The sequence below is a fragment of the Petaurus breviceps genome, unplaced genomic scaffold (genome assembly GCF_028583685.1).
Source record: "Petaurus breviceps papuanus isolate PSGF00001 unplaced genomic scaffold, PetGlider_PUasm1.0 175, whole genome shotgun sequence".
NCBI classification, from domain to species: Eukaryota; Metazoa; Chordata; class Mammalia; order Diprotodontia; family Petauridae; genus Petaurus; species Petaurus breviceps.
The window spans coordinates 5,195,581-5,220,070 of record NW_027185764.1 but is presented as its reverse complement, the minus strand read 5'-3'; the positions used below and the strand labels follow the sequence as shown (position 1 = coordinate 5,220,070).

The window sequence follows — 24,490 nt, the reverse complement described above, 5'->3', positions numbered from 1 at the left end:
GGCCTTGATGCTAACTTTTTTTTTTTTCTTTTTGGAGGGAGGGAAGACAGGGCAATTGGGGTTAAGTGATTTGCCCGAGGTCACACAGCTAGTTAGTGTTAAGTGTCTGAGGCTGGATTTGAACTCAGGTCCTCCTGACTCTAGGGTCAGTGCTCTACTCACTGTGCCACCTAGCCACCCCAATGCTTACTATTTTTATGACCTTAGGCGGAATCTAGATTCTGTCTTCTGTAAAATGGAGATAATTACATTGCATTGCTTTCGATTTTGTAAAAGCACTTTGCATATTTTGTAAAGTGCTTGAGAAATGTGAACTTTACATACTCGGGCTACCTACACCTTCCATTGCCTTCTCTGCACAAGGCTAGGATGATCTGACTCTGCTGGCTCTTTGGACCTCTTCCCCAAACCAAAACCTTAATTTAGAAAGGCCAAGGTCACCCACTGCATCCTGGTCCATCAGCACTTATCTTGACCTTGATGATTCTGGAAGCAATAGTGAGGCTGATTACTCTGTGTGGCTCTGCCTCTCTTAAATCCAATTCACGTACCAGTCAAGACATCACACTAGTGACGTCATTGGTCTTCTTCAAGAACTAAGGATGAGCAACCACAACAATGTTGAGGGTAATAAGATGCTAGAACTAAGATCTTTCACTTCCTCTTTGGTTCTAAGTGATAGAATATAGTAGATAGAACCCTGGCCTTATAGGTGGGAGACCTGGTTTCAAAACCTGCCTTAGACCTATATAATAGGATAATCATTTAACCTTCCCAAATTTCAGTTTCTCTTTTTGTATAATGAGGATAGTCATTATAAAAGCATCTACATTACAGGGTTGTTATGAGGCTGAAACAACACATATAAAGAATTCTGTAAACCTTAAAATACCTTATAAATGTCAGTTATTTGCATTTTTATCATTACTGCATATGATTGGGAGCAGTTCTGTAAGAGTTTGGGGGGACATAAGTGATAAAGAAGACTGCAGGTTCAAAGTTCAGGCAGACATTAAATCTCAGGTGGGGAAGTGGTTCACTCTGTGAGAGAAATGAACAAGAATTCCCACACTACACATGGGATTAGCTGGCTCCAGAAACCTCCAGAGTGACCCATTCTACACTGTGGTTGGAAGACAGCTTATCCATCCTCAGGAAGCAGCCAGACTAAAAGGTAATCGATACATCTGTATTGTTGTAACGTGTTATAAAAATATATTGGAAAGGAGAAGAGCAGCTACAAGGAGCCATACAAAGAATTCAAGAGAGAGCAGGTCTGTCAGAACTTAAAGCGAGACATAGGATCATAGTCAGAAGGTGCCTCAGAGGCCGTCTAGTCTGACAGGTGAAGACACAGGCATAGGGAGGTTTAATGATCACACAGTAGCAAACATCAGAGACAGGATATGCACCCAGGGCTTCTTTAGGCTAGAGTTAGTACTTATCTATTTCCTACTACTTTTAGGGTGGGGGAATGGCATTCCTGCAGATGAATAGTTTGTTTTTGTACAGAAATACCCATCAGTGGGGCAGCTAGGTGGCACAGTAGTTAGAGCACTGGCCCTGGAATCAGGAGGTCCTGAGTTTGAATCTAGCCCCAGACACTTAACATTTACTAGCCGTGTGATTTTGGGCAAGTCACTTAACTCCAATTGCCCTGCCTCTCCCCCTCAGAAAACAAAAAAAAACCCCAACAAAAAAAGAGTTAAGAAATATCCATCAAATAGAAAAGAGAAATTCATAAGGCTACCTGTATTTACCTGCCTCTCTCCCCTCACTCCCATGTGTCAAGATTATATCAGACACAAACAAACTCTCAGAGGTAGGGTAGGGACTATAGGCTGCTTTCAATGATGTAGCCTTGGCTGATCTTGTGAGACAGACTACCAAACATTGGTGTTGTCTGCACATGCCCTGCATAGAAGGTTACAGAATGAAATACAGTCACAGATACAAAGGGAATGCCTCTCCCCCTCCCCAGAACACATAACCATAGCAGTTGATTGATCCACCAAAATAGGTCCTGTTCATCTCTCTCTCTCTTAAATGCTCTCAGCTCCTAAGTAGGCAACGTGATTAAGACCAGCTCTCAGACAGCAACGGTTAGAATTTTGCTTTTCTTTGCTCTATGTGCTGGCTGCAGGCCATATCACTGTGAGAGACAGGATAACCAGTTCATTATGGATTCTCAGTAATTTGGAATTATCCTTTAAAATCACTAAACTATGCATATCTTTAGAGATAACTAGACCCCTATTAGGACTATATCATGACAAGTTCAAAGAAAGAGGAAAAATATTTATAGCAACTATATGTAGTAGCAAAGACCCGGAAACCAAGGGATGCCCAGCAGTTGGAGAATGGCTAAACAATGACAGCATATGGATGTAATGGAAGACTATTGTACCATAGGAGACGATGGAGGTGACAGTTTCAGGGGAACAGGGGAAGACAGCATGACTTGAGCCATAGCAAAGTGAACAAAACCAGGACAATTTTTGTACAATAACGATAGCATTTGTAAAGACCAACAGCTTAGACTTAGGAACTCTGATCAACACAATGACCAACTATGTTTATAGATAATCATCAAAGAAGTGCATTACTTTTTTTTTTTTTTGAGGCAAGCAGGATTAAGTGACTTACTGACACTTAAGTTCACACAGCTAGTGTTAAGAGGTCGAATTTGAACTCAGGTCCTCCTGACTCCAGGTCAGTGCCCTATCCACTGCACCGCCTAGTGGTCCCAGAAAGTTATTACCACTTGACAGAAAAGAAGTAAACTCTAGATACAAAATTTCATATATATATATGTATATAAAATTATGTATGCATATAAATTATGCATACATAGAAAAGTATATATACACATAAAATTATATATGTCAAATCGTATTTATAAATTATATACGCACACATAAAAGTATATATAATATATAAAATAACATACATATATGAATATATTTAGACATAGGCATAGATATAAGTTTTGACATGATCAGTGTTGGAATTTGACTATATGCATTTCTTACAAGGGTTTTTCTTTTCTTTTTAATGGTGGGTAGAGAAGGTAGGTGAGAGAAAAAAACAAAGACTTGTTAGTTGAAAAAGTAAAGAATTAAATTCTAAAAATTTAAAAAGAGAGAGATTGGTGCCTTCCCCAGAAATAGCTACAGCAGCTATCTGTATACTTCCTTAGTTCAGCTGCATTACCTTACGTTCTTTTTCTGTGTGCTATGCTAAATCTGTAATTCTTCTTCTTTTTTATTTTTGCTTTTTTGGAGGGCAATTGGGGTTAAGTGACTTGCCCAAGGTCACACGGTTAGTTTTTGTGTTAAGTGTCTGAGGCCGGATTTGAACTCAGGTCCTCCTGACTCCAGGGCCGGTGCTCTATTCACTGCGCCACCTAGCTGCCTCTAAATCTGTAATTCTGTCAAGTATATCTATTTAAGCTCTACCTTTAGAGGCTCCATTATATACTAAACCCAGGCATGGACACATTCATAAAGAACCAGTTGAAGTCATGAATTTGGAAGAGAAAGAAAGACCTGGAAAGTGAACAGCTAACTGTAGATGATGTCAAAGAGCAGAATTTGATTTTGTGGACCATGCTTTGTCAGAGTAGAGTTTGGAAAAGGGATTATTTCAACAAGAAGGGGAGAAACCATTTTGTCAAGAGACTCACCAGCCTGATAGTGAAGCCTTTAGATTGAAATCTGAGGGGGAGGGAGAAAAATGCCTAGATAAGGCTATGAATCCACATCCTATGAAGGCCAGCAGATGTGATCTATAAAAAGCAAGATGACATATAATGTGATGTTTCACAGTTCTTCAGTGAAAGCTACACAGAAATAGGTTGGAAACAATTCTACCCATGTGTAGAATGTGGATAACAAACATAGTGAATTTAAATAACTAAAACAAAGAGCACAGGATGGTCTTAGAAACATAACTAAAACCAGGAGGGACAGGGCTCATGGCTGGTATTGAAGGCTAAGCTTTATTCAAAAGGAACAGTTCTAAGAGAAAGGGAGGGAAGGGCTGTGCTTTGAACAAAAGGTGTGGCTATAAATGAACAGTATTCCATAAGTCACATGCAAAAGAGAGTATCACTATTTTTACAATTCTCACACCAGTGAAGAAATCCATGAACATGAGAGTAGAAACAAAGGGGAAGATATTTGGATGGGGATGATATGAGAAAATGAAAAGGGACACCATTATGGGAGTCCTCAGTAAGAGAAAACCTCAGGTAGGTAGGGGTTAACAGTCACAAGAGTTCCTTGCCCTGATGTGATTAAAGGCATGATAGTAGAAAAGTGTGGAGCATGTTTAAAGGAAGCAAATAGTCCATTTTATTTGGAATATAAGGAGTGGTGTGAGCTAAGACTGGAAAGGTAAAGGGGCAGTTAGGCGGTAGGTAGGTAGAGCACCAGCCCTGTAGTCAGGAAGACCTGAGTTCAAATCCAGCATTAAACGCTGGCTGCCCCTGATACTCCTCTGAGAATGCCTACAAAGGAAAAGGTCAACTTTCTTAGTGAGTCATTTTTGGTAGAGGATTGTTGGTTGAATGATTGAATTCCAAGTTACTCCAAGACCCTAGAGGACCTGGATGGATAGACATAAATTCTCCTTATGGACAATACCCAAGAAATGCAAATATTTTGGGAGTTTCCCATGAGTTCTGATTTATTCATTGTAGATCCCAGGTCTGGAACAATTCAGTTTCCTTTGACCTTTCTTTCCCACGCTCCACGTAGATCACAGTATTGGTCTTGGAATTATCTAGGTGTGCCTTTTCTAAGGATGGAAAAATGGACAACTAAGGAAATTAGCCTTTTCCTTTGTGGATATTCCAAGAGGAATCTCAGTGGCTTTCAAGAATAGATGTTAAGGGAGGTCCTCTGAATGTCATTTAATGCCAGGGTGCAGACCAGGTTGAAAAGTCACCACCATTTCAACTTGGCCAGTCAATGCCATGGGGACACAGAATGAGTTGTGATTTAGCCCACCTGGGGCTAAAATAAAACATCAGCCCTCAGACAGTAAACCTATGTTGAAGGGCATTTCCCCCCCTAAACCTCACATTTCTTCCTGTTTAAGTGCCCTAGAGTAGAACAGCTTGACTTTGTCGACTGACCAATTTCATAAAAGAATCCAATTTCATTTCCAGTCAAGAAAAGCTGTTACTTTCTGGAAGGCTTCCAACATCTGCTTTTCAATGATCAAGCCCAGTCATCAGGAGGAATTCTGCCAAGAACTGGGAGAATTAAGAGGAGTCAGCTGGACTGAGATTTAAAAGCAGAATATTGGCCAGCAATAGCACCAGAACATATCCTGTCCCAAGGAGAAGAGGCTTCCCACCAAAAAAAGCCCTAGTCCTGCTAAGTAGGAAATGCTACCCAAGCACTCAGAGGAAGCCAGTCAGACAGATGGACCTTTACAGAGCTGTCCATCATTTATTCAGGTATAGTATTGTAGGAGCATAGTTTTAGAGTGGAAAGGATCTTAGAGGTCTAACCCCTTTATTTTCTAGATGGAGAAAGTGAGGCACAGGAATGACTTTCCTAGGGTCACATAGTCAGAAAGTATATGAGGCAGCATTTGAATTCAGGACTTTCTGACTCTACAACACTAAGCTGCCTTCAAGTAGATTCAGTGTCAGCTAAATGTACTGGGTGAGGAGTTATAAGGCCTGGAAATATTCTGAGCTCTGATTGGTGAGGTCCACCTAATGCTCCAAATCCAGTCTCCATTTTCTGTCTATCTCTATGCAAGGTTATATACATTGTCACTTCTCTGCTCTCCAGAGCATGTGTGGTCTTCTTTTATTAGAATGAAAGCTCCTTGAGATCAGGGATTGTCTTGCTTGTATTTATAGCTCTTGTGCTTAACAGAGTGCTTAGAATAAGTTTTCAATAAATTTTCTGTCTCCCTTTTCCTTTCCTCCCTCCTTCCTTCCTTCCCTCCTTCCTTCCCTCCATCCTTCCTTCCTTCTTTTCTTTCTTCTTTCCTTCCTTTTCTTTCTTCTTTTATTCCTTCCTTCCCTCCCTCCCTCCTTCCTTCCTTCCATCCTTCCTTTCCTCTCTCCTTCCTTCTTTCCTTCTTCCCTTCCTTCATTTGTCCTCCCTCTCTCATCTTCAATGAATAACTTTGGGTATATTGCTTTACCTCTTTGAGATTTCATCTACATCAACCATGCTTGCCTCACAGGTCACTGGAATCAAATGAAACTGTGCCCCTAAAACAGCTCTATATGTGTAATTTTGATTATTATTGATTATCTTTGCACCAACACAGAAAGTAGAACATTTTCTGATCTCCCAGGCTCTATTTAGCCTGTGTCTATGTGGTCATGGGGAAATGCTTTGGCTGTAAATGAAGAAGTTTCTATGACATCATAGGGTAACAATGTAGGAAATTATTCTACTCTTTATTGTTTTGCATTTGAAACAACCCCAAACTTTTGCTTTCTTTTTTTCTGTCTATAGAACAGTGGCTCTACATAGAATAGTGAAAGGAGCCTCCTTATCAGCTTATGATGAGTCAATCCTACTGCAAGTTCATGTTGTCTGACCTCTTCCTGCCTTCTAGGGAGTCAAGAAACACAAAGGCATGCTAGGAACAAGGGCAGTGATGATGGTAAATACTTTATTCTACTTACAAATACATACTAGCTGTGTATCAATTAGTACAAATAATAAATGAATTCCCTGAAGTGATTCCATGAATTTGAATTTGTGTTATTTGAATTTATACTTATGTAAGATATGGTTACTATTTCTAGGCCAATGGAAATATGCAGCGCCAATTCAAATATGTGACCACTTCAGGAGAGTCATTATTTGCCCTAATTGGAACCTAGATGGAGCGCTTCGTAGTTCCCAAAACATTTTGCATCTATTATCTCCTTTGACTCTTAAGTCCCATTCTAGCCACATAGGCAGGGCAGATAACATGATCTCCATTTTATAGATGAGGAAATTGGTTGAGAGAAGTTAAATCACTTGCCCATAGTCACACATACAATTTGTAGGTGGCAAAGTTGAGAGTAGAATTCATGTCTTCGGACACCTAGGGCCTTCTTTTTACCAGCATGTCATAGGGCATCTCTCATTCTTTTGACGCATTTAAGATTATAGAATGTTAGGTCTAGAAGGGATGTTAGAGGGTGGTATAGTGAAGTGTGCTGGGCAATGAGCCAGACAATTTGGATTTGAATTGTGGCTCTGCTGCTCACAACCTTTGTGATTTTGGACAAAACACTTAAGCTCTGTGGGACTTAGTTGTAAAACAAGGGGTTTGGGGCATAATAATAAAAGCAACAATAATAATAATTATGTTGCTAATAATGTCTAGCAGCTACATAGTGCTTTAAGCTATGCAGAGCACTTTACAAAGATTATCTAACTTTTATCCTGAAGGACAACCCTGGAGGTGGGTGTTATTAGTTACCTCCTTTTACAGATGAGGAAACTGAGGCCGAGAGCTGAAGTGACTTGCCCAAGGTCACATAGCTAGAGTCTAAGGTTGGATTTGAATTTTAATCTCCCTGATTCCAAGTCCAGTGCTCTACTCACTGTGCTATCTTTCTGTCTTCTAAGGCCTTTTCAAGCTCTAAATGTATGATCAAAAAATTGTATAGTGGTAACTACTTGCCCCTTGGTTAGAAAACTAGTTAGTAGAAAAATTGGGACTTTAGATTTTAGATCTCTTATCTACCCATTCAGTACTTTTCCCATCTTACTGCCACTGCCCTTCCATATGTATTAATAAATGGTCGATTAGTCTATTCTTAGAGACAATGTGAGACACAGTGGATAGAGAGTTGGCCTTGAAATCTGGGTTCAAGTCCTACCTTTTACACATATTAACTCTTTGGTCATGGAAAAGTCAAATGATTTTCTAAGACTATAAGCTGCTGGTGAGCTGCCCTTCTACATGGGTAAGGGAATTTCCGCACTGAGAATTCCCCATATTGTGTGAATCACTTATCTAGGTTTAAAAAAAGTCTATTCTCTTTTCAGATAGAAAATACAAACGTTTCTTTGTTTTTTCTTTCACTTTATTTTTAAAAAATTCATGACAGCCATTCTCAAATTTTTCTAAACTTGAGTTTTATCTTCTCTTGGGCTGTTTCACAAAGAACAGTTTTTCCTTTGCTCCTCTAAGTGCCATTATCACATGGGGGAAAACAATGAGAAGGGGAGATTTATGCTTTATGAGTTGCTAGAAATGGAAACACATGGCGACTTTCTGGTTCCAAGTCTTCTTGATATTTTCTCATTAGAGGAAGCATTCACTTAGCATCTTCTAGTGAAAGCTAGATATGTTTTTGTTTTCTTTTATGTGAATTTTTGTTGATTTGTTTTTACATCACCTTATTTTCCACTGTATTATAACCCTAACCCCTCCTAGAGACCCACCCCTTACAATAAAGAATAAAAAAGAGAAAGAAAAAAATTCACCAAAACTAACCAGCATATTGGAAAAAAAAATTTGACATTATACACCGTGTTCCACACCCATGGTCCCCCACTTCTACAAGGAGGAAGCAAGTGATTCCAAACAATTGTAATGGTGTGGGTAGCAAAGATAAAGTGCATTGGAAAGTCATGGTAATTATATAGATAATTTAGTGGTGCAAAAAGTGCAATTAAAGACAAGATTTTTTTTCATCTTGAATTATCTTAATTGTACCATTTTCACTGCTAACATTTACCAGTTAATCCCTTAACTCTTTTCTTTTTGTAGAAAAAATAATCCAAGAGTTTAACTTAATCTAGAAAATATTCTAAGAGAACACACACATTATATTAGAAGATCACCTAAATTGGGCCATGCATAGTATTGACCTTTAAGCAATCAAATAGGGGACAAAATTGGTAAAAAATAAAATTTGAGACAAGAATCCATATGCCCCACTAAAAGGATCTTACCTCAGAAAATCTTTGGATGTCCTGGGTTAGGGTTCCCACCCGTTTCCACTGGTAATATTTTAGCAGCTTCAAAATTGCAGGATTGACAGCGTTATCTGATGGTACAGTTCGGAAGAAATAAGGATATTTTTTCTTATCAGCTAGGACTGGGGTGGTGGCTGCGAATGAAAGCTGGAAAAAAAAAGGAATCAGAAAATATTTCTCTTAGGATGAACTCAAAGCAGCTCTATTCAGCTTAAGAGCTAGAATAACATGAATCCTATTCTTTGGCACTGTAAGATTTTCACTGTTTCCCTCACAATAGTTTCATGAGGTAGACAGAGCAAGTATTTTTATCCCTGTTTTGCAGATGAGGAAACCAAGGTTCAAAAAAAGTGACTTTGGAGATGGTCACACAGCTATTAAAAATCAGGAGCAGGGGCTGTACCAGATCTTCTAAGATCCACGGTTTTTCCACTGTAAGTATAATTCTATTTAGCCTGATCCCATGACACAACAGACTAAGGACCTTGGGTCCTTGAGGACAAAAGGCATATAAGGACTTCAATCAGACACAAAGAAAGAAAAACATTCAGAGAGCTGTTTTTCACTTGACAAAGTTCATCATCTCCTGGCTAATTTCCATTCTTAGGCAAATTCTACTCTTTAATTTCTCTCTTCCTTTTTCCAGTCTATGAAGAGCTGTTGGAGAAAGTCACAAAACTGTGCTGGTTGGAGCTGCTTCAAATTCTGCTACAAGATCGAAACTCAGCTTGGCCTTCACTACTTCAGCAATCCTTTTATTCATCTCCAGGTGACTTCTTATCTCATTCCCCACAGTGACTGTATCAAATATTTTCTACTTTCCCCAAACCTCCAAATGTTGGATGATTTTCAAGGGATAATTTTGCTTCCTAGTTCGCTGAGAAAACTGGATCCATTTGATGAACTCCCTGAAATCCCCTCTTCTACACTTCAAAATTCGACTGCAACTTATCCTTCCCTTGGTGTGGCATAAAGAGTGCTTGACTGGGAGTCAGAGAACCTGAGGCCGACTCTTAACTCTACTATTTACTGGCCTGCCTGACCATAGGTATAATCACTTCTCCCCATTTTGGTTCAGTTGTCTCACCTGCAGAAAATGAGGAGGTTGGACTAGGTAATGGAATGCAAGCTCCCTGAGGGCAGGAATTGTTTCATTTCTGTCTTTGTATCCTCTGTGCTTAGTTAGCACAGTGCCTGGTGCATGGTAGATACTTAATAAATGCTTATTGATTTGTTATTTGATTGCTAAGGTCTTTTCCAACTCTAGGGAATCCCTCTTACTGCAAGGGTGTCCATCCGTCTTTGTAATATCAACTCTTTCAGGCAGGCCTCTCCTGAACCGTTTTCCATCAGTCATTCACTCTTTTTCTTGCATCTTCAATCTCTACCTTTCCCTCAATTCTTTTTCCTGTTTATAAACATGTTCAGGTGTAGCTGTTTATAAAAACAAACAGCCCTACCCTCAACCATGCTACCTCTTCAAGCTAGACTCTTACTTCTCATTACATAATTCAATGTCAAACTTCAAGGAAGAAAAATCTAGTTATGATGTTCACTTCTCCCTCTTCTTATACTTTAACCCTTTGACGTCTGGCTCCCATGCCCACGATTCTATCGAAGCTGTTTCCTCCCAAGGTCACCAAAGGTATCCTTATCACAAAATTCAATGACACTTTTTTCTTAGTTTTTATTCTTCTTGTGTTCTCTGCAGCATCTGAAACTGTTGACCACTGTCCTTTTTCTTCAACTTTTCTGCCCTCTTGGTTCTTTGATAAATTTATTTGCCCGGTTTTCCTTTATGTATCTCATCACTATTTTTTCCTATTTCCTTTGTTAGGTCCACGGCGCCTCCCCCACACCCTTCCTGCTAATAATGGATGTTTTTTTATAGTTCTATCCTAGGGTGTCTTTTCTCTTGACATCTGTCATCTTTATTCACTCTCAGGGCTTTAAATATTACCTTTATTCTGGTAATCACCAAATCCATACCTCTTCTTCTGAACTTGACTGACATTTCTGAAGACACTTCCACTCCAAAGTCTCACAAGCACCTTAAATTCAATATGTCTGAAACTGAACTCTTCCCCTTCTCTCAAAACCTCAAGTCAGCATTTACTGACTTGCCTGTTTCTGCTAAAGACAGTCATTTCCCTACACTCAAAAAATTGAAATAATCTTTAACTCTTGACTTTCCCTTATTCCCCATCTCACCAGTAAGTTAAATCTTGTCAATTCTGTGCTTTCAATGTCTTTCACATCTGCTCCGCCTTTGAATTATCACTGCCATGTCTTTATTATCTCTTTCTTTTGCTCATTACCCAGAAGCTAGGTGGACGAGTACATAGAAGCCCTAAGTTTGAAACCTGCTTCAGTCACTTCCTAGTTGTGTAAGCCTTGGAAAGTCACTTCACCTCTGTTTGCCTTAGTTCCCTCATCTGTGAAATGAGGAAAATAATAGCATCTGCTTCCCGTCATTGTGAGGATCACATAACATAACAAATCAAGCACTTTCCAAACCTTCAAGTATTAAATAAATGCTTGCTGCTATTGTCATCATCATCATCATTCACTCCTTTGTTTATTCATTTCTTTGTATCTATTTTCAATCAACCCAATTAGAGTAAGAGAGATTTACGTACAGTCCCTCTTTGCTGTTTTAACCTCTAGATGAACAAAGCACATCACTACTTCATCTCATGAGTTTTTGACATACTAGTGGATTGTTTATGGTCCTATGAAATCCATTCTACATGGAATTGTAGATGCAGGGCTGGAAGGGACTTCAGAGCTTCTCAAGTCCACCTCTTCCCACTACCATCTTTTTATAGATATGGGAAGTGCATTTTGTTGTTGTTGTTCAGTCATTTCAGTCATGTCTCACTCTTTGTGACCCCATTTGGGGCTTTCTTAGCAAAGATACTGGCATGGTTTGCCATTTTTTTCTCCAACTCATTTTACAGATGAAGAAATTGAGGCGAACATGGCTAAGTGACTTGTCCAGAGTCACAAAGCTAGTAAGCATCTGAGACTGGATTTGAACTCAGAAAGATGTGTCTTCCTGATTCCAGGCCCAGAACTCTATCCATTGTGTCACCTAGCTGCTCTTGGAAAGAGGATCACAGGTAGTATGTGACCTGCCAAGTTCAGTAACACAGTAAGACACAAAGATGGGATTTGGACCCAGGCCTTCTGACTCCAAATCCAGTGTTCTTTCTACCATGGTCTTTGTGTTGTTCATTGTTTTGGTAGATGACCTATCCAGGATCTATTGGTACTATCTTCAGTATATCCTGCCACTTTTGACCTATTGTAGAACTCTTTATTGGCTACATGATCAGTCAAGGAGATGGTACACATTGCCTTTCCCAACTTCCCCCTGGACAACTGTAAGCTTCTGTCCTTCAGTTTCCATTGAGGACCAGCACTGCAATACATATCAGCCTAGGCAGCATGGCAGTGTTGAATATTTCTGTTCTTTCCCATTTAGAGCGCCTCATCAATGGCCATTGGGTGAAAGTAATTCAGACTGCTCTGTGTAAGTGATTCATGATGCTTTGTGTCTTCTGTACCCATTCTCTGTCTGTGTTGTCCTATAAAAGTCATCCTATCAAAGATTGGGAGAAACTTAGTTCTAGGTGACTTCCATGTGTGGCATCATGGAGGTAGTGTTCTTAGCGCATCCATTTTACTCCTGTGCCAATCAGCCTGTATGTCTTCTTTCACTGCTAAGGCTTTTATTAGAGCTCTAGAACAGCATTTGCAAATAAAACACACAAAGAGGACCTGGTTTTAAATCCAGACTTAGAAACTCACTGGCTATGTGACCCTGGGTAAGTCACTTAGCATCCATTTCCCTCAGTTTCTTCCTCTGTAAAAATGGATAATAATAATAGCAACTAACTTCCAGGGTTTTTATGAGAAGAAATAATATTTTAGACAATATTTGTAGTGAGAATTATAATGTGGATAATATTTCTAATTTGATAACATTTGTAATAGTTATAATGTAATGATATTTGTAATGAGATAACATTTATAAACTACTTTGCAAATCTTTTTTTTGGAGGAGTGAAGGTAGGGCAATTGGAGTTAAGTGACTTGCCCAAGGTCACACAGCTAGTTTTGTGTTAAGTGTCTGAGGCCGAATTTGAACTCAGGTTCTCCTGACTCCAGGGCCGGTGCTCTATTCACTGTGCCACCTAGCTGCCCCTACTTTGCAAATCTTAAAGCATTATATAAATGCTATTATTATTACAAAAATCAACTGTATCATTAGGTGGTTGACATCAATCTGAATTCTATTTTTTCCAATCAAGTACTGGAACAGCATATTCAAGGTAACTGCCAACAGTTTTGGGGAGATTGCTTCCCTCTTTGTATATGTTGACCTGGCTTTGCTCCAGAAATAACTTGATTCCTGCTCTCCATCCAATGTTAATCTCTTTAAGGATTTTGAGGTATGACAAGTTTATTTCATCCTCACACCATGGGATCATCACTACTCTGGTTTCTGGTGAGTAGAATGCTTTTCTGTAATCCATAAACCCACCCCATATGGGCACTTGATATTATCTGCATTTATCTAGAGGCTTTAGGACTGCATTTTATGTGACCAGTTGTTGAAAAGTTGGGAACAAACCCATTTGCTCATGACTAGAGGAGGTTCTAAAGTCTGTCTCAATGTGACAGATCTGGTAGTTTTGTGAAAGGAGGCTGATGGATGATAGGGTGATAATTATCGAGATTTTCTGGGTCACCTTATTTCTGAAACACTCTGTTCCTGGGGGATGTGGCTGTTAAGACAGAAGCATATGAACTTCTTTGTGAGTTCCTCATACCGTCTCCACCTACCTTAAGGCACTCAGGACAGATTCTATCATCTCTACTTGGCATGCATGTACTGTTGTCACCCCATCATGTCAGATGAAGTGTGGGATATCTTCATGGTTGGCCTGAGAAACTTAACATCTTATATAGATAAAAGAGGCAGAAATGGAGATAAACTTATTTGTCATGACTTTCATCCAATAGCACTCTGTGCTATGGCTATTTTTCTTTTGAAATCAGCTAATATCCTACATTTTTGCCATTTTAAGGCTAGGCTTCAATCAGTAGATCAAGAAACATTTATTAAGCACTTATCATATGCCAGGTACTATGCTAAGTGTTGGAGATACAAAAAGAGGCAAAAGACAGCCCCTGCCCTCAAGGAGCTTACAATCTAATGGGGAAGATAAAATGGAAACAAACATATACAAAGCAAGCTATATGTAGGACAAAGAGGAAATAATTAATAAGGAGAAGGCATGAGAACTAAGAAAGAATGGGAAAGCCTTCCTGTAAAAGATTATTTTTAGCTTCTCCAGTTTTCTAAATTCTTTATCAATCAATCAGTGGGGAAAGTAATAAGCATTTATTAAGTGCCTACTACATTGTGCTCAAGACTTCACAAATTTTATTTCATTTGATCTTCACAACAACCTTGGATGGTAGGTGTTATTATTATTGGGTGGTAGGTGTTATTATTATTGGATGGTAGGTGTTAATATTATCCCTATTTTATAGTTGAGGAAATTGAGGCAAATGGAGATTTTTTTTTGAAGTGACTTGTTAATAAGTGTCTCAGGATGAATTTGAACTCAGGAATTCCTTATTCCAGTGAGAGAATCCTATCCACTATGCCACCAAGTTGCTTCTGAAAATATTCAGTGAATTAACCACTATACGTCAGGCATGGGTGATGTAGAGACAAAAATAAAAGAGTCCTGCCCTCAAGTACTTCACATCCTATTGAGGGAGACAATGTATACATAAACAAATAAATAGATGTAATATAAATACAAAATAAATATAAGGTAACTTCTGGGTGTGGGGCATACTAGCAGCTATGAGAAGATCAGGAAAGATCTCATTGGTATCTGAACTGATTCTTTTTGTTTGTTTGTTTTTTGCTTTTTGGAGGACAATTGGGATTAAGTGATTTGCCCAAGGTCCCATGGCTAATTTTTGTGTTAAGTGTCTGAGGTCGGATTTGAACTCAGGTCCTCCTGACTCCAGGGCCGGTGCTCTATTCACTGCACCACCTAGCCACTCCCAATCTGAATTAATTCATGAAGGAAAATAGAGATCTTAAGAGCTAGAACCGAGGAAGGTTTATCCCTGAGGTGTGGGGGCAGCCTATGCAAAGGCAAGGAGAGGAAATCTCATGCAGGAACAATAGCCAGGTGCACAATCTGGCTGGACCATGGAGATTGTGAAAAGGAGTAGTATATAACAGACCCGGAAAGGGAAATTGAAATCAGGTCATAAAGGGCTTTAAGTGACAAATGGAGGCATTTGTATTTGAACCTAGGGGTGACAGTCCTTACTCTGTCCTTTCTGGATTTCCTTGGATCTCCTTTTGCAGTCTTCACTTAATTTAATTCAATAGACAATTATTAAACACTATGTTAAGGGGCTGTGAAAAGCATCAGGGGTACAAAGACAGAAACAAAACAATCTCTGGCTTCAGGGAGCTTGCCCCTTTTTAATTCCATTACCTCACCTCTGTTAGTTATTTCCTAGTTAACCTATCTATAACCTGCTTTGTTTATATTTGTTTGCATGTTGTCTCTCCCATTTGACTGTAAACTTCTTGAGGGCAGAGACTGTCTTTCACCTCTTTCTGTAGCCACAACTCTTAGTGCAGTACCCAGGACACAGGAGATACTTACTAAATGTTTATTGATTGATTCTACTAGGAAATACCATATAATAAAGTCAGTAGACACAAAGTAATAAATTTTGAGAGACAGAAACAGAAAGACAGAGAGAGAGAGAGAGAGAGAGAGAGAGAGAGAGAGAGAGAGAGAGAGTGAGAGAGACAGAGAGAGAGAGAGACAGAGAGAGAGACAGAGACAGAGAGAGAGAGACAGAGAGACAGAGAGAGACAGGAGACAGAAACTGGTAATAACTAGGGGCAGGAGAAAGGAGAGGGATAGCAGGAAAGACTTTCTGTAGCAGTGGGCATGTGAACCGTGCCTTGAAGGAAGCTAGGGATACTATGAGGTTATAGTGAAGATGACATTTTTTTTTTTGTCTTTTTGGAGGTCAGTTGGGGTTAAGTAACTTGCCCAAGGTTACATGGCTAGTTTTTTTGTGTGGGTGTTAAGTGTCTAAGGCCGGAACCGAACTCAGGTCCTCCTGACTCTGGGGCTGACACTTTACCCACTGCGCAACCTAGCCGTCCCCGAGGATAACATTTTTGATACGTGGGACACCATTTGTGCAAAGATATAAAGGGAGGAGATGTATTGTCTTTCATGGGGAACAGCTGCCAGCCGGTTTCCTCCATCTTCTGTTTTATAGCCTCATTAATCCTAACCGAAATTGGCAGAAATATTTCACTCATATTTTTTATAGCTCCTTAGTTTTTTGATGCTCTTTTTTCTTATCTTTGAATAGAAGATCTTCTCATTCGAGTGTGCTGACCAGTGCTGCAGCATTCAACAATCTTTCTGACCGAGTTCTTTTCTTCTATTTTCTTCTTTAACAATCTCTAGGGCTAGTATCCTGCTGAGAAGTCAATAATTTGATCCATGGCAAATGTTCCTTTCTCTGATGACAGCTATGTCAGAAGATAACCACTTTCAAAAAATCATCTCAGTGTCTTTAAGGACCAAGAGAACCCAAATGCAATTGTTTTTTAAAAGAATTTCAAAATTTTAATATTCTATTGTTCCATTATAATTTACTTTTCACTGTGGATTAAGGCTATGCAGCTACTAGACTTTGTAAAAAAAAAACTTATTAAACAGTATTTAGAGTTTTGAAAGGAAAATGAGGTAGGGATAGGCAGGGAGGAAGGAGAACCATTAAAAAAAAAGCAACTTCTACGACAAAAATCATGGCTGACACATACATTTGGAAAGAACTTATATTACAGTTTAGCAGACTGATACAATAAGAATCAACTCTTAATCCAACTCAATTCTACCAGTATTTATCTATCTCCAGGAGGTATATAGGAGAGGTTGAGTCAGGAGATGTCCAGGATTTATGACATCACCTATAACAGCAAGTATCTCAGAAAATTCCCCAGATCTTGCCAGAATACCCAATTATACTCACAGTGAGATGGCAATGAGAACACCTGCTTCACTGTATCTATCTGTAAAAGCTGAGGGTGAAATCAATTCTGTTCCATGTCTACTTACTAAGACTTTTACTGTCTACATGTGTTTAACCATCTTGTAGAACGGTGTATTCCTGCTATGAATGAAATTACTAGTGACAAGAGTGATTAAATTTGTGTGTATGTGTATTTATGTGTATGTATATGTGTGTTTGTGTATGTCTGAAATGTATAAGTACTTAAATCTCTTGTTAAGAGATTAAGCATGGTCCTCATTCACTGCACTCCTTTACACCCCTCTTCTGAATCTGCTGAGGCAGTTCTTGAATCTTAGCATTCATAAGAAGACATTGGAAGCCACTGATGCCTACAAACAACTCAAATTATGAATTCCATCTACAGTATCTTCAATAGTGGATATCAAATTTCTCCTTGAAGTACCTCTAGTGGAAAAGCGCTAACTACCTCCCAAGGCAGCCCATCCCATTTCTGGACATTTTTCTCCCTTTCAGAAGTCTTTTTATTCAGGACTGTAATTAAAATAGAGTTGAAATTGCAGAGAGGGATCAACAGTAGGGCCTGGTAGTTAGCAGAGTCTTGGTCAGAATGACTCAGTTCTCTGATCTTTCAAGTTCAATATTTTAATAAGATGTGTTCCCCAGCTCTGCTCCTTTGGTCAAGAGAATTAATGAATACGTGCATCAGTGGGTATGGGGAGATGATCCTAGTGTGTGGTATGACCACTCTCTTGTGCTTTTCTGACTTAAATCTCTTTAGAACAAGTTCCCTTTATTCTTTACCTGTAGCTAGCCATGATAACAATGATAATAACAATAGTTTGCACGTACACAGTGCTGCTGTAAGATTTGCAAAACGCTTTACATTTTTTCTCATTTGCTTCTCATAGTAACCCTTTAAAACAGGGTTTATCCCCATTTTTCATATGAAGAAACTCAGGCTGAGCAAGGTTAAATGGTTTGCCCAATGTCATGTAACTAGTAAGTATCTAAGGCAGGATTTGAACTTGGGTCTTCTTGACTCCTGGTCTTTCACTCTATCCAATGTACCACCTAAGTGCTTTAATAATAATAGTTAGTAGGGCAGCTAGGTGGCGCAGTGAATAGAGCACCGGCCCTGGAGTCAGGAGGACCTGAGTTCAAACGCGGCCTCAGACACTTGACATACTAGCTGTGTGACCTTGGGCAAGTCACTTAACCCCAACTGCCTTGCCTTCCCCCCTCCAAAAAAAAGTAATAGCTAGTAAAAAATAGACTTTAAGGTTTACAAAGCATTTTATGTATGTTATCTCATTTGATCTCCACAGCAATACTGTGAGGTATCCCTTAAGGTTTCTAGAATAGTTGGGATTCAATCTCTAGTTCTGAAATTGTTTAGCTTGAAATATAAAAAAACTAAACCAAAATATTTGAAATAAATTTTCCCTTATGGTGAACTGACATCTGTCTCCTTAGAACTTGTACTCTTTGGTTACAGTTCTGCCCTTTAATGCCAAATAGAACAAGTCTAATCCCTTTTTCACACAACAGCCCTTCAAATACTTGAAGGTAGCTCTCCTGTTCCCTCCCAGGCTTCTTTTTTTCCAGGTTGGATGTCTCTAGTTCCTTTTAACCAATGCTTATATGAGAAATTCACAGTTAGTCAAAATCAGGCCCAGGATAGCACTTCCCCTCCTTACTTCTTTCACTTTTTGAAAAAATTTCACCTTTGAAGGGTGAAATTATTATTAAGATCTGTCTAAATCAATAATAATAAGAGAAATGCAATTTAAAGCAACTCCAATGCTTTATATTATTTACCTTAAAGTCAAAAAGATGATAAAAGGTACAAATAGTCTGTGTTTGCAGGGCTGTAAGCAGTTGGGAATACTAAAGCAATGTTGAACTGTGAATGGGTTCAACTGATTTGGAAAACAATTTGAAATTATGTGATAAAGATCACTAACCTGTTCATATTCTCCAACCCATTACTGGGCATATACCCAAAGGAGGTCAAAGATGGAAAGAAAAGCCCTAGAAATACTAAAATATTAATAGCAGCACTTTTGTGGTGGCAAATAAGCTGAAAACAAAGTGAGTTCCCATCATCTGGGGCAAAGGCTAAACCAAGTGTGGTATATAACCGTAATGGACTACTATGGTACTGCAAGAAGTGATGAAGAAGAACTCAGAAGACATAGGAAGACTTATAGAAACTGATGTCGAGGGAAGTGGGCAAAATCAGGGGAACAATATACATAATGACTATAATAATGTAAATGAAAACGCTAAAAGTCAGTCCAGTTTTAATGGATTCTAATTTCAGCCCCAGTGGATTGATGAAATATACCTACCTGTTGTCAGTTGAGAGGTAGGGCACTATGGGTGTGGGGTGTGGTATGTGCTGTCACATACAACTGCTGTGTTTGAAAAGGCGTTATATTCCAGGTACAGGGGAAGGGGAGGATAGCCTGAGAACATCCATTAGAATGGAAGATGGAATATTAAGGCATGAAAATAGCTGGTGCTCTAGTGGGTTGAAATGTACAATGCATGAAAAGGAGGGAAATAAAACCCCAGAGTAGGTTGTGGAACAGAATGTGGAGTTCCTTAAATGCCACACAGAGGAGTGGAAATTTTATTTTAGGGACATTAAATAGGGATCCATTGAGCATTTTTGCTCAATGCAGTGGCTTGGTCAGTCTTGTTGGGCTGAAGAATATGAAGAATATTTTTGAGGCCATGTGGAGAATGGCTTTTATAAGAGGAAGGCTGGAGGCAGGGAGATTAAAATAGATTATTAAAATAGTTTGGGCAAGAGATGGTAGTAGCCTAAGTTAGGGGTGGGGGGAGTAAATGAATAGTTGGGAGAAATACTGTGGAAAGAGAATTAACAGAATTTGGCAACTAAAGGGATATGGTAAGTGAAAGAAGTGGCAAGGGACAAAAATGACCACAGAATTATCAACACTTGTGGCTGGGAGGATCAAAGGAAGCACAGTATCAAGGATAGAGGGTTCAACTTGGTATCAGGTAGATATGAGTTCAAATCCCATCTCTGGTAGTAACTAGCTGTGTTACACTGGGCAAGTCATATAAGTTCACCTACAGAAAGAGAATGGTCCTAGTATCATGTCATAGGATTATTATGGCACTAAAGAAGATAATTCAGATGAAACAACTGGTAGGGGTAGCTCTTCTCAAGCTACAGATGTTCTTATGGGCATGGAAGAGAAGGGAGTAGCAGTTCACAGAAATACTGGGATATCATAAAAGGCAACTGTCAGGAACATGACAAACTTTGAGTCCCAGATGGGTTCATAAAAAGGACAACAGTGTTTTGTGGCTCCCTCCCTATGGTGGTCTACCTGTGGGGTAAATTAAGGGACAGACATCTCCACTTCAAGTGTTCATATGAACTATTTATGCCTGAGCTGTTGTAAAGCCTTCCAAGCTCATATTGGTCTGATAAGCCATAGTCAGACACACTGTCCTTTGACTCCATCATAGTGATATCATTTTATTCCTCTTTGAGTATGAAAGTCAACAACCACCAACCTTTGGGGACTATCTGATGACTGGGTATCTATGGGCAAGAGATGACAGCATACACGTTGCCCTAGTAGCTCTGGCAACCTGGCTGGCAGGAATTTGAAAGAAATATGCCAGAGACATGTAGGAAGAGATGTGAGATAACACTCAAAGATCACATTTCTTGGGGCAGCTGACTGAGCTATCTGGTGGCAGCCTTGTTACCTGGCAGATAGAATTTTAGAGCAGTTATTACAGAGTCCAGAACTAGAGAGCTTCCCCCAGCTCAAGGTAAGGAGCAGGATGACAGTGAAATCATTTTCTTCTTTCCCCGTGGCACTTTGAAAGTAGGACACTGAAGAGTGCGTCCCTTAAGAGTTACTCAGGTGTGTATGTGAGAACCAGATGCAAAATTCAGGGTGATGGGGGAGGGGAGAATCAAAAGTACAGACCCTACTAAGAGTGTCTGAACTCAGCTCTGCACTTTTAATGTTGTGTCTTGAACTTTCTACTTTGCTCAGTAAATATCTGAGTGAGTAATCCTTCAGGTCCCATGACATTGGCAAGAAGATTACAAGCTCAATGAGATGGGAGTGGACATGACCTAAATAGGTTATGAAGGATTATTTGGTATGTACTTACACTCCTAGAATAGACTGAATCCAGGCTGCAACACTAACAGGAAGACTGGGAGTCATGGGACCCCTCCAAGTCTCATCTCTGCATGTGAGGAGGGGACCAGTAGGGGCCTCTAGACCTGGATAATCTGGGTCTTACTCTCACATGTACAGAGGAAGGTAGTGGAAGAAACTACCTTCTCAGAACACCATCTGAGTAGCTATTTCAGTCGTCCCTCAACCTCTTTGTTGCCAATGTAAAGCAAACACACCAGTAGATAGGAATAATACCCTGGTTTACATATGGAAGCTCACCCACTGGAATGTAAATTTTTGGAATTCTGGGAGTTTAGAGCTTAAGGCTATTTTCTTTCAGCTAGAAGTTTTTTTATTTTACTAAAATAGGTTTTTATTTTAATTTTTGTATCTTTGAAACACCTTTCACCACTAGAAGTCCAGGCTTTGATATTTCCCTCCACTGGAATCCCCTCCTCCTACTGATCCAGAATGACCCAGAAGAACACATTTCTATCACACATGATATGTGTCAAGGTGACTGTCAATGTGTTGTTGCCTACAGTGGTATTGACTGCTGTTAATCTTCACTGCTTGAAGCTGCGTGCCGATGATGTGGCTTAATTGCATTTGGCATTACCATTGCATGCCTTATCATATGTTATTACTTATGAGCAACTTCTTGAATGCTTTACAACTTATCATTACTACATGATATTGTGTGTTGTTTTTGGATGAGAGTTTCATTATTACTCTATTGAATACAATTTAAGTAGAATATAAACAAAATGGAGATCAGAGTTTATAAATGTGATGTGAAGCAATGGACATAGAAACACAAAGAGGACTTTAAATTCTAGGACTATTCCTTAAGAGTAAAAGTAAGGAAAAAATCCAGGGGCAGAGCTAAGATGGCAGCACAGAAGCAGGAAAACTCCCTGTACTTCCTCCATAACCACCTCAAATACCTATAAAATATGACTCTAAACAAACTTTAGGGCTACAGAACCCACGAAACGACAGAGAGAAACAAGTCTCCTGCTGAAGGCAGCCAGGCGGGCCATCAGGAAGGGTCCATTGCAGTGTGCTAGGAGCAGCACTCAGTCCCATTTGAGCCCATAGTTTTAGACCCAGGGCTCCCCGACCAGCCCTGGCTGGAGGGACTTCAGGAGAGTGGATCACCAGCAGCTGTGGGAGTTTCCAGAATTATCAACCCATAGATGCCAAATACAAAGTGAGCAGTCAGTGTGGACTTTGTGGGAACAGTCCAGCAATGCAACCTGACCTCTGCCCTCCAGAGGGAGAAGTAGCTGAGGCACAGTGGCCACCACCACAGGGCTGCTTCAGAGCTCCTGGCCTCAAGATTGTAAGGGAACCAAGCTACCATCCTGAGGGGTAATCACTCTTGCTTTAACCTCCTTGGATCTGGATCTCTGTCTGGGGTGGAGGTCCTGGGGTGCATGACCAGATGCCAGAGCTGGTGGAGGCTTCAGAGAGGGCAGCCAACTAATAGCTCCAGCAGCTGAGAAAACCCCAGTGATTTGGGACAAAGCTCTCCTCTCTGGAAGCAGAGTTCTCCTGTGGCAAAAAGCTCAAAAGTCAAGTAATTGAGTGGCAACATGAGCAAGCAAAGGAAGCAAAGGAAGCACAGCAACCTGACTCTAGATTCCTTTTTTGGGGACAAAAAGGATCAAAACATGGAACAGGAGGAAGATAATGAAGTCAGAACTCCTGTACCAAAAGCTTCCAAGAAAAATATGAATTGGTTATAGGCCATAGAGGAGCTTAAGAAGGATTTTGAAAACCAAATAAGAGAAGTAGAGGAAAAAATGGAAAGAGAAATGAGAACGATGCAAGAAAATCATAAAAAGAGAGTCAACAACCTGACTGAAGAAAATAACACCTTAAAAAATAGACTAACTTAAATGGCAAAAGAGACCCAAAAAGTCAATGAGGAGAAGAATGCCTTAAAAAGCTGAATTTGCCAGATGGAAAAGGAATTTCAAAAGCTCACTGAAGAGAATAATTCCTTAAGAATTAGATTAGAGCAAATGGAAACTAGTGACTTTATGAGAAATCAAGATGCCATTAAACAGATACAAACAAATGAAAAAAAAAATAGAAGGCAATGTGAAATATCTCATTGGAGAAACCACTGACCTGGAAAATAGATCCAGGAGAGATAATTTAAAAATTATTGTACTATCTGAAAGCCATGATCAAAAAAAGAACCTAGAAATCATCCTTCAAGAAATTCTCAAGGAAAATTGCCCTGATGTTTTAGAACCAGAGGGCAAAGTAGAGGTTGAGAGAATCCACTGATCACCTCTTGAAAAAGATCCCAAAAAGAAAACTCCTAGGAATATTATAGCCAGGTTCTGGAATTCCCAGATCAAGGAGAAAATATTACAAGCAGCCAAAAAGAAACAATTTGAATGTTATGAAAACACAATCAGGATAACATAGGATCTGGCACTGATCTGAGGGATCAAAGGGCTTGGAATATGATATTCCGGAGGTCAAAGAAGCTGGGATTAAAACAAAGAATCACCTACCCAGCAAAACTGAGTATCATATCTCAGGGGAAAATATGGTCATTCAAGGAAATAGAGGACTTTCAAGTGCTCTTAATGAAAAAACCAGAGTTGAATAGAAAATTTGACATTCAGATACAAGAAGCAAGAGAAGCATGAGAAGGTAAACAGGGAAAAGAAATCATAAGGAACTTATCAAAGTTGAACTATTTACATTCCTACATGGAAAAAATGATATTCGTAACTTACAAAACTTCCAGTATGAGAATAGTTGAAGGGAATATAAATGTATGTATATATATGTATGTATGTATGTATAATACATATATATGTCTGTATAGGAGGATATATGGGCATATGGATACATATGTGAATGTGTGTATATATGTGTACAGGTATACATAGACAGAGTGCACAGGAACAATTGAATAGGAAGGGATGATACTTAAAAAGTGAAATTGAGAGGTGAGAGGAATATAATGTGAGGAGATGGGGAGAGACAGAATGGAGTAAATCTACATCTCATATAGAAGAGGTAAAGGAAAACTGTTACAATGGAGGGGAAGAACAGTAAGGCAAAATGGAATGGGTCAACCTGACTCTCACTGAATTTGGCTTAGGGAGAGAATGACATATACACTAAATAGGGTATCCCACCCTACAGGAGAGTAGGGAAAGGGGGATGAGAGGGGACGTGATGGAGGGGAGGGCAGGTTGCAGA

The 24,490-nt window shown here is 39.5% G+C and overlaps 1 protein-coding gene across 1 annotated transcript in view; it reads right to left on the bottom strand.

The window, feature by feature from the left end:
* Positions 1–24,490, bottom strand: part of GABBR2 (gamma-aminobutyric acid type B receptor subunit 2) — an 861,105-nt gene that overhangs the window by 423,272 nt on the left and 413,343 nt on the right. The window contains exon 3 of the mRNA XM_069084611.1: positions 8,940–9,110. Coding sequence (XP_068940712.1) covers positions 8,940–9,110 — 171 coding nt within the window. The remainder of the gene's footprint in view (positions 1–8,939; positions 9,111–24,490) is intronic.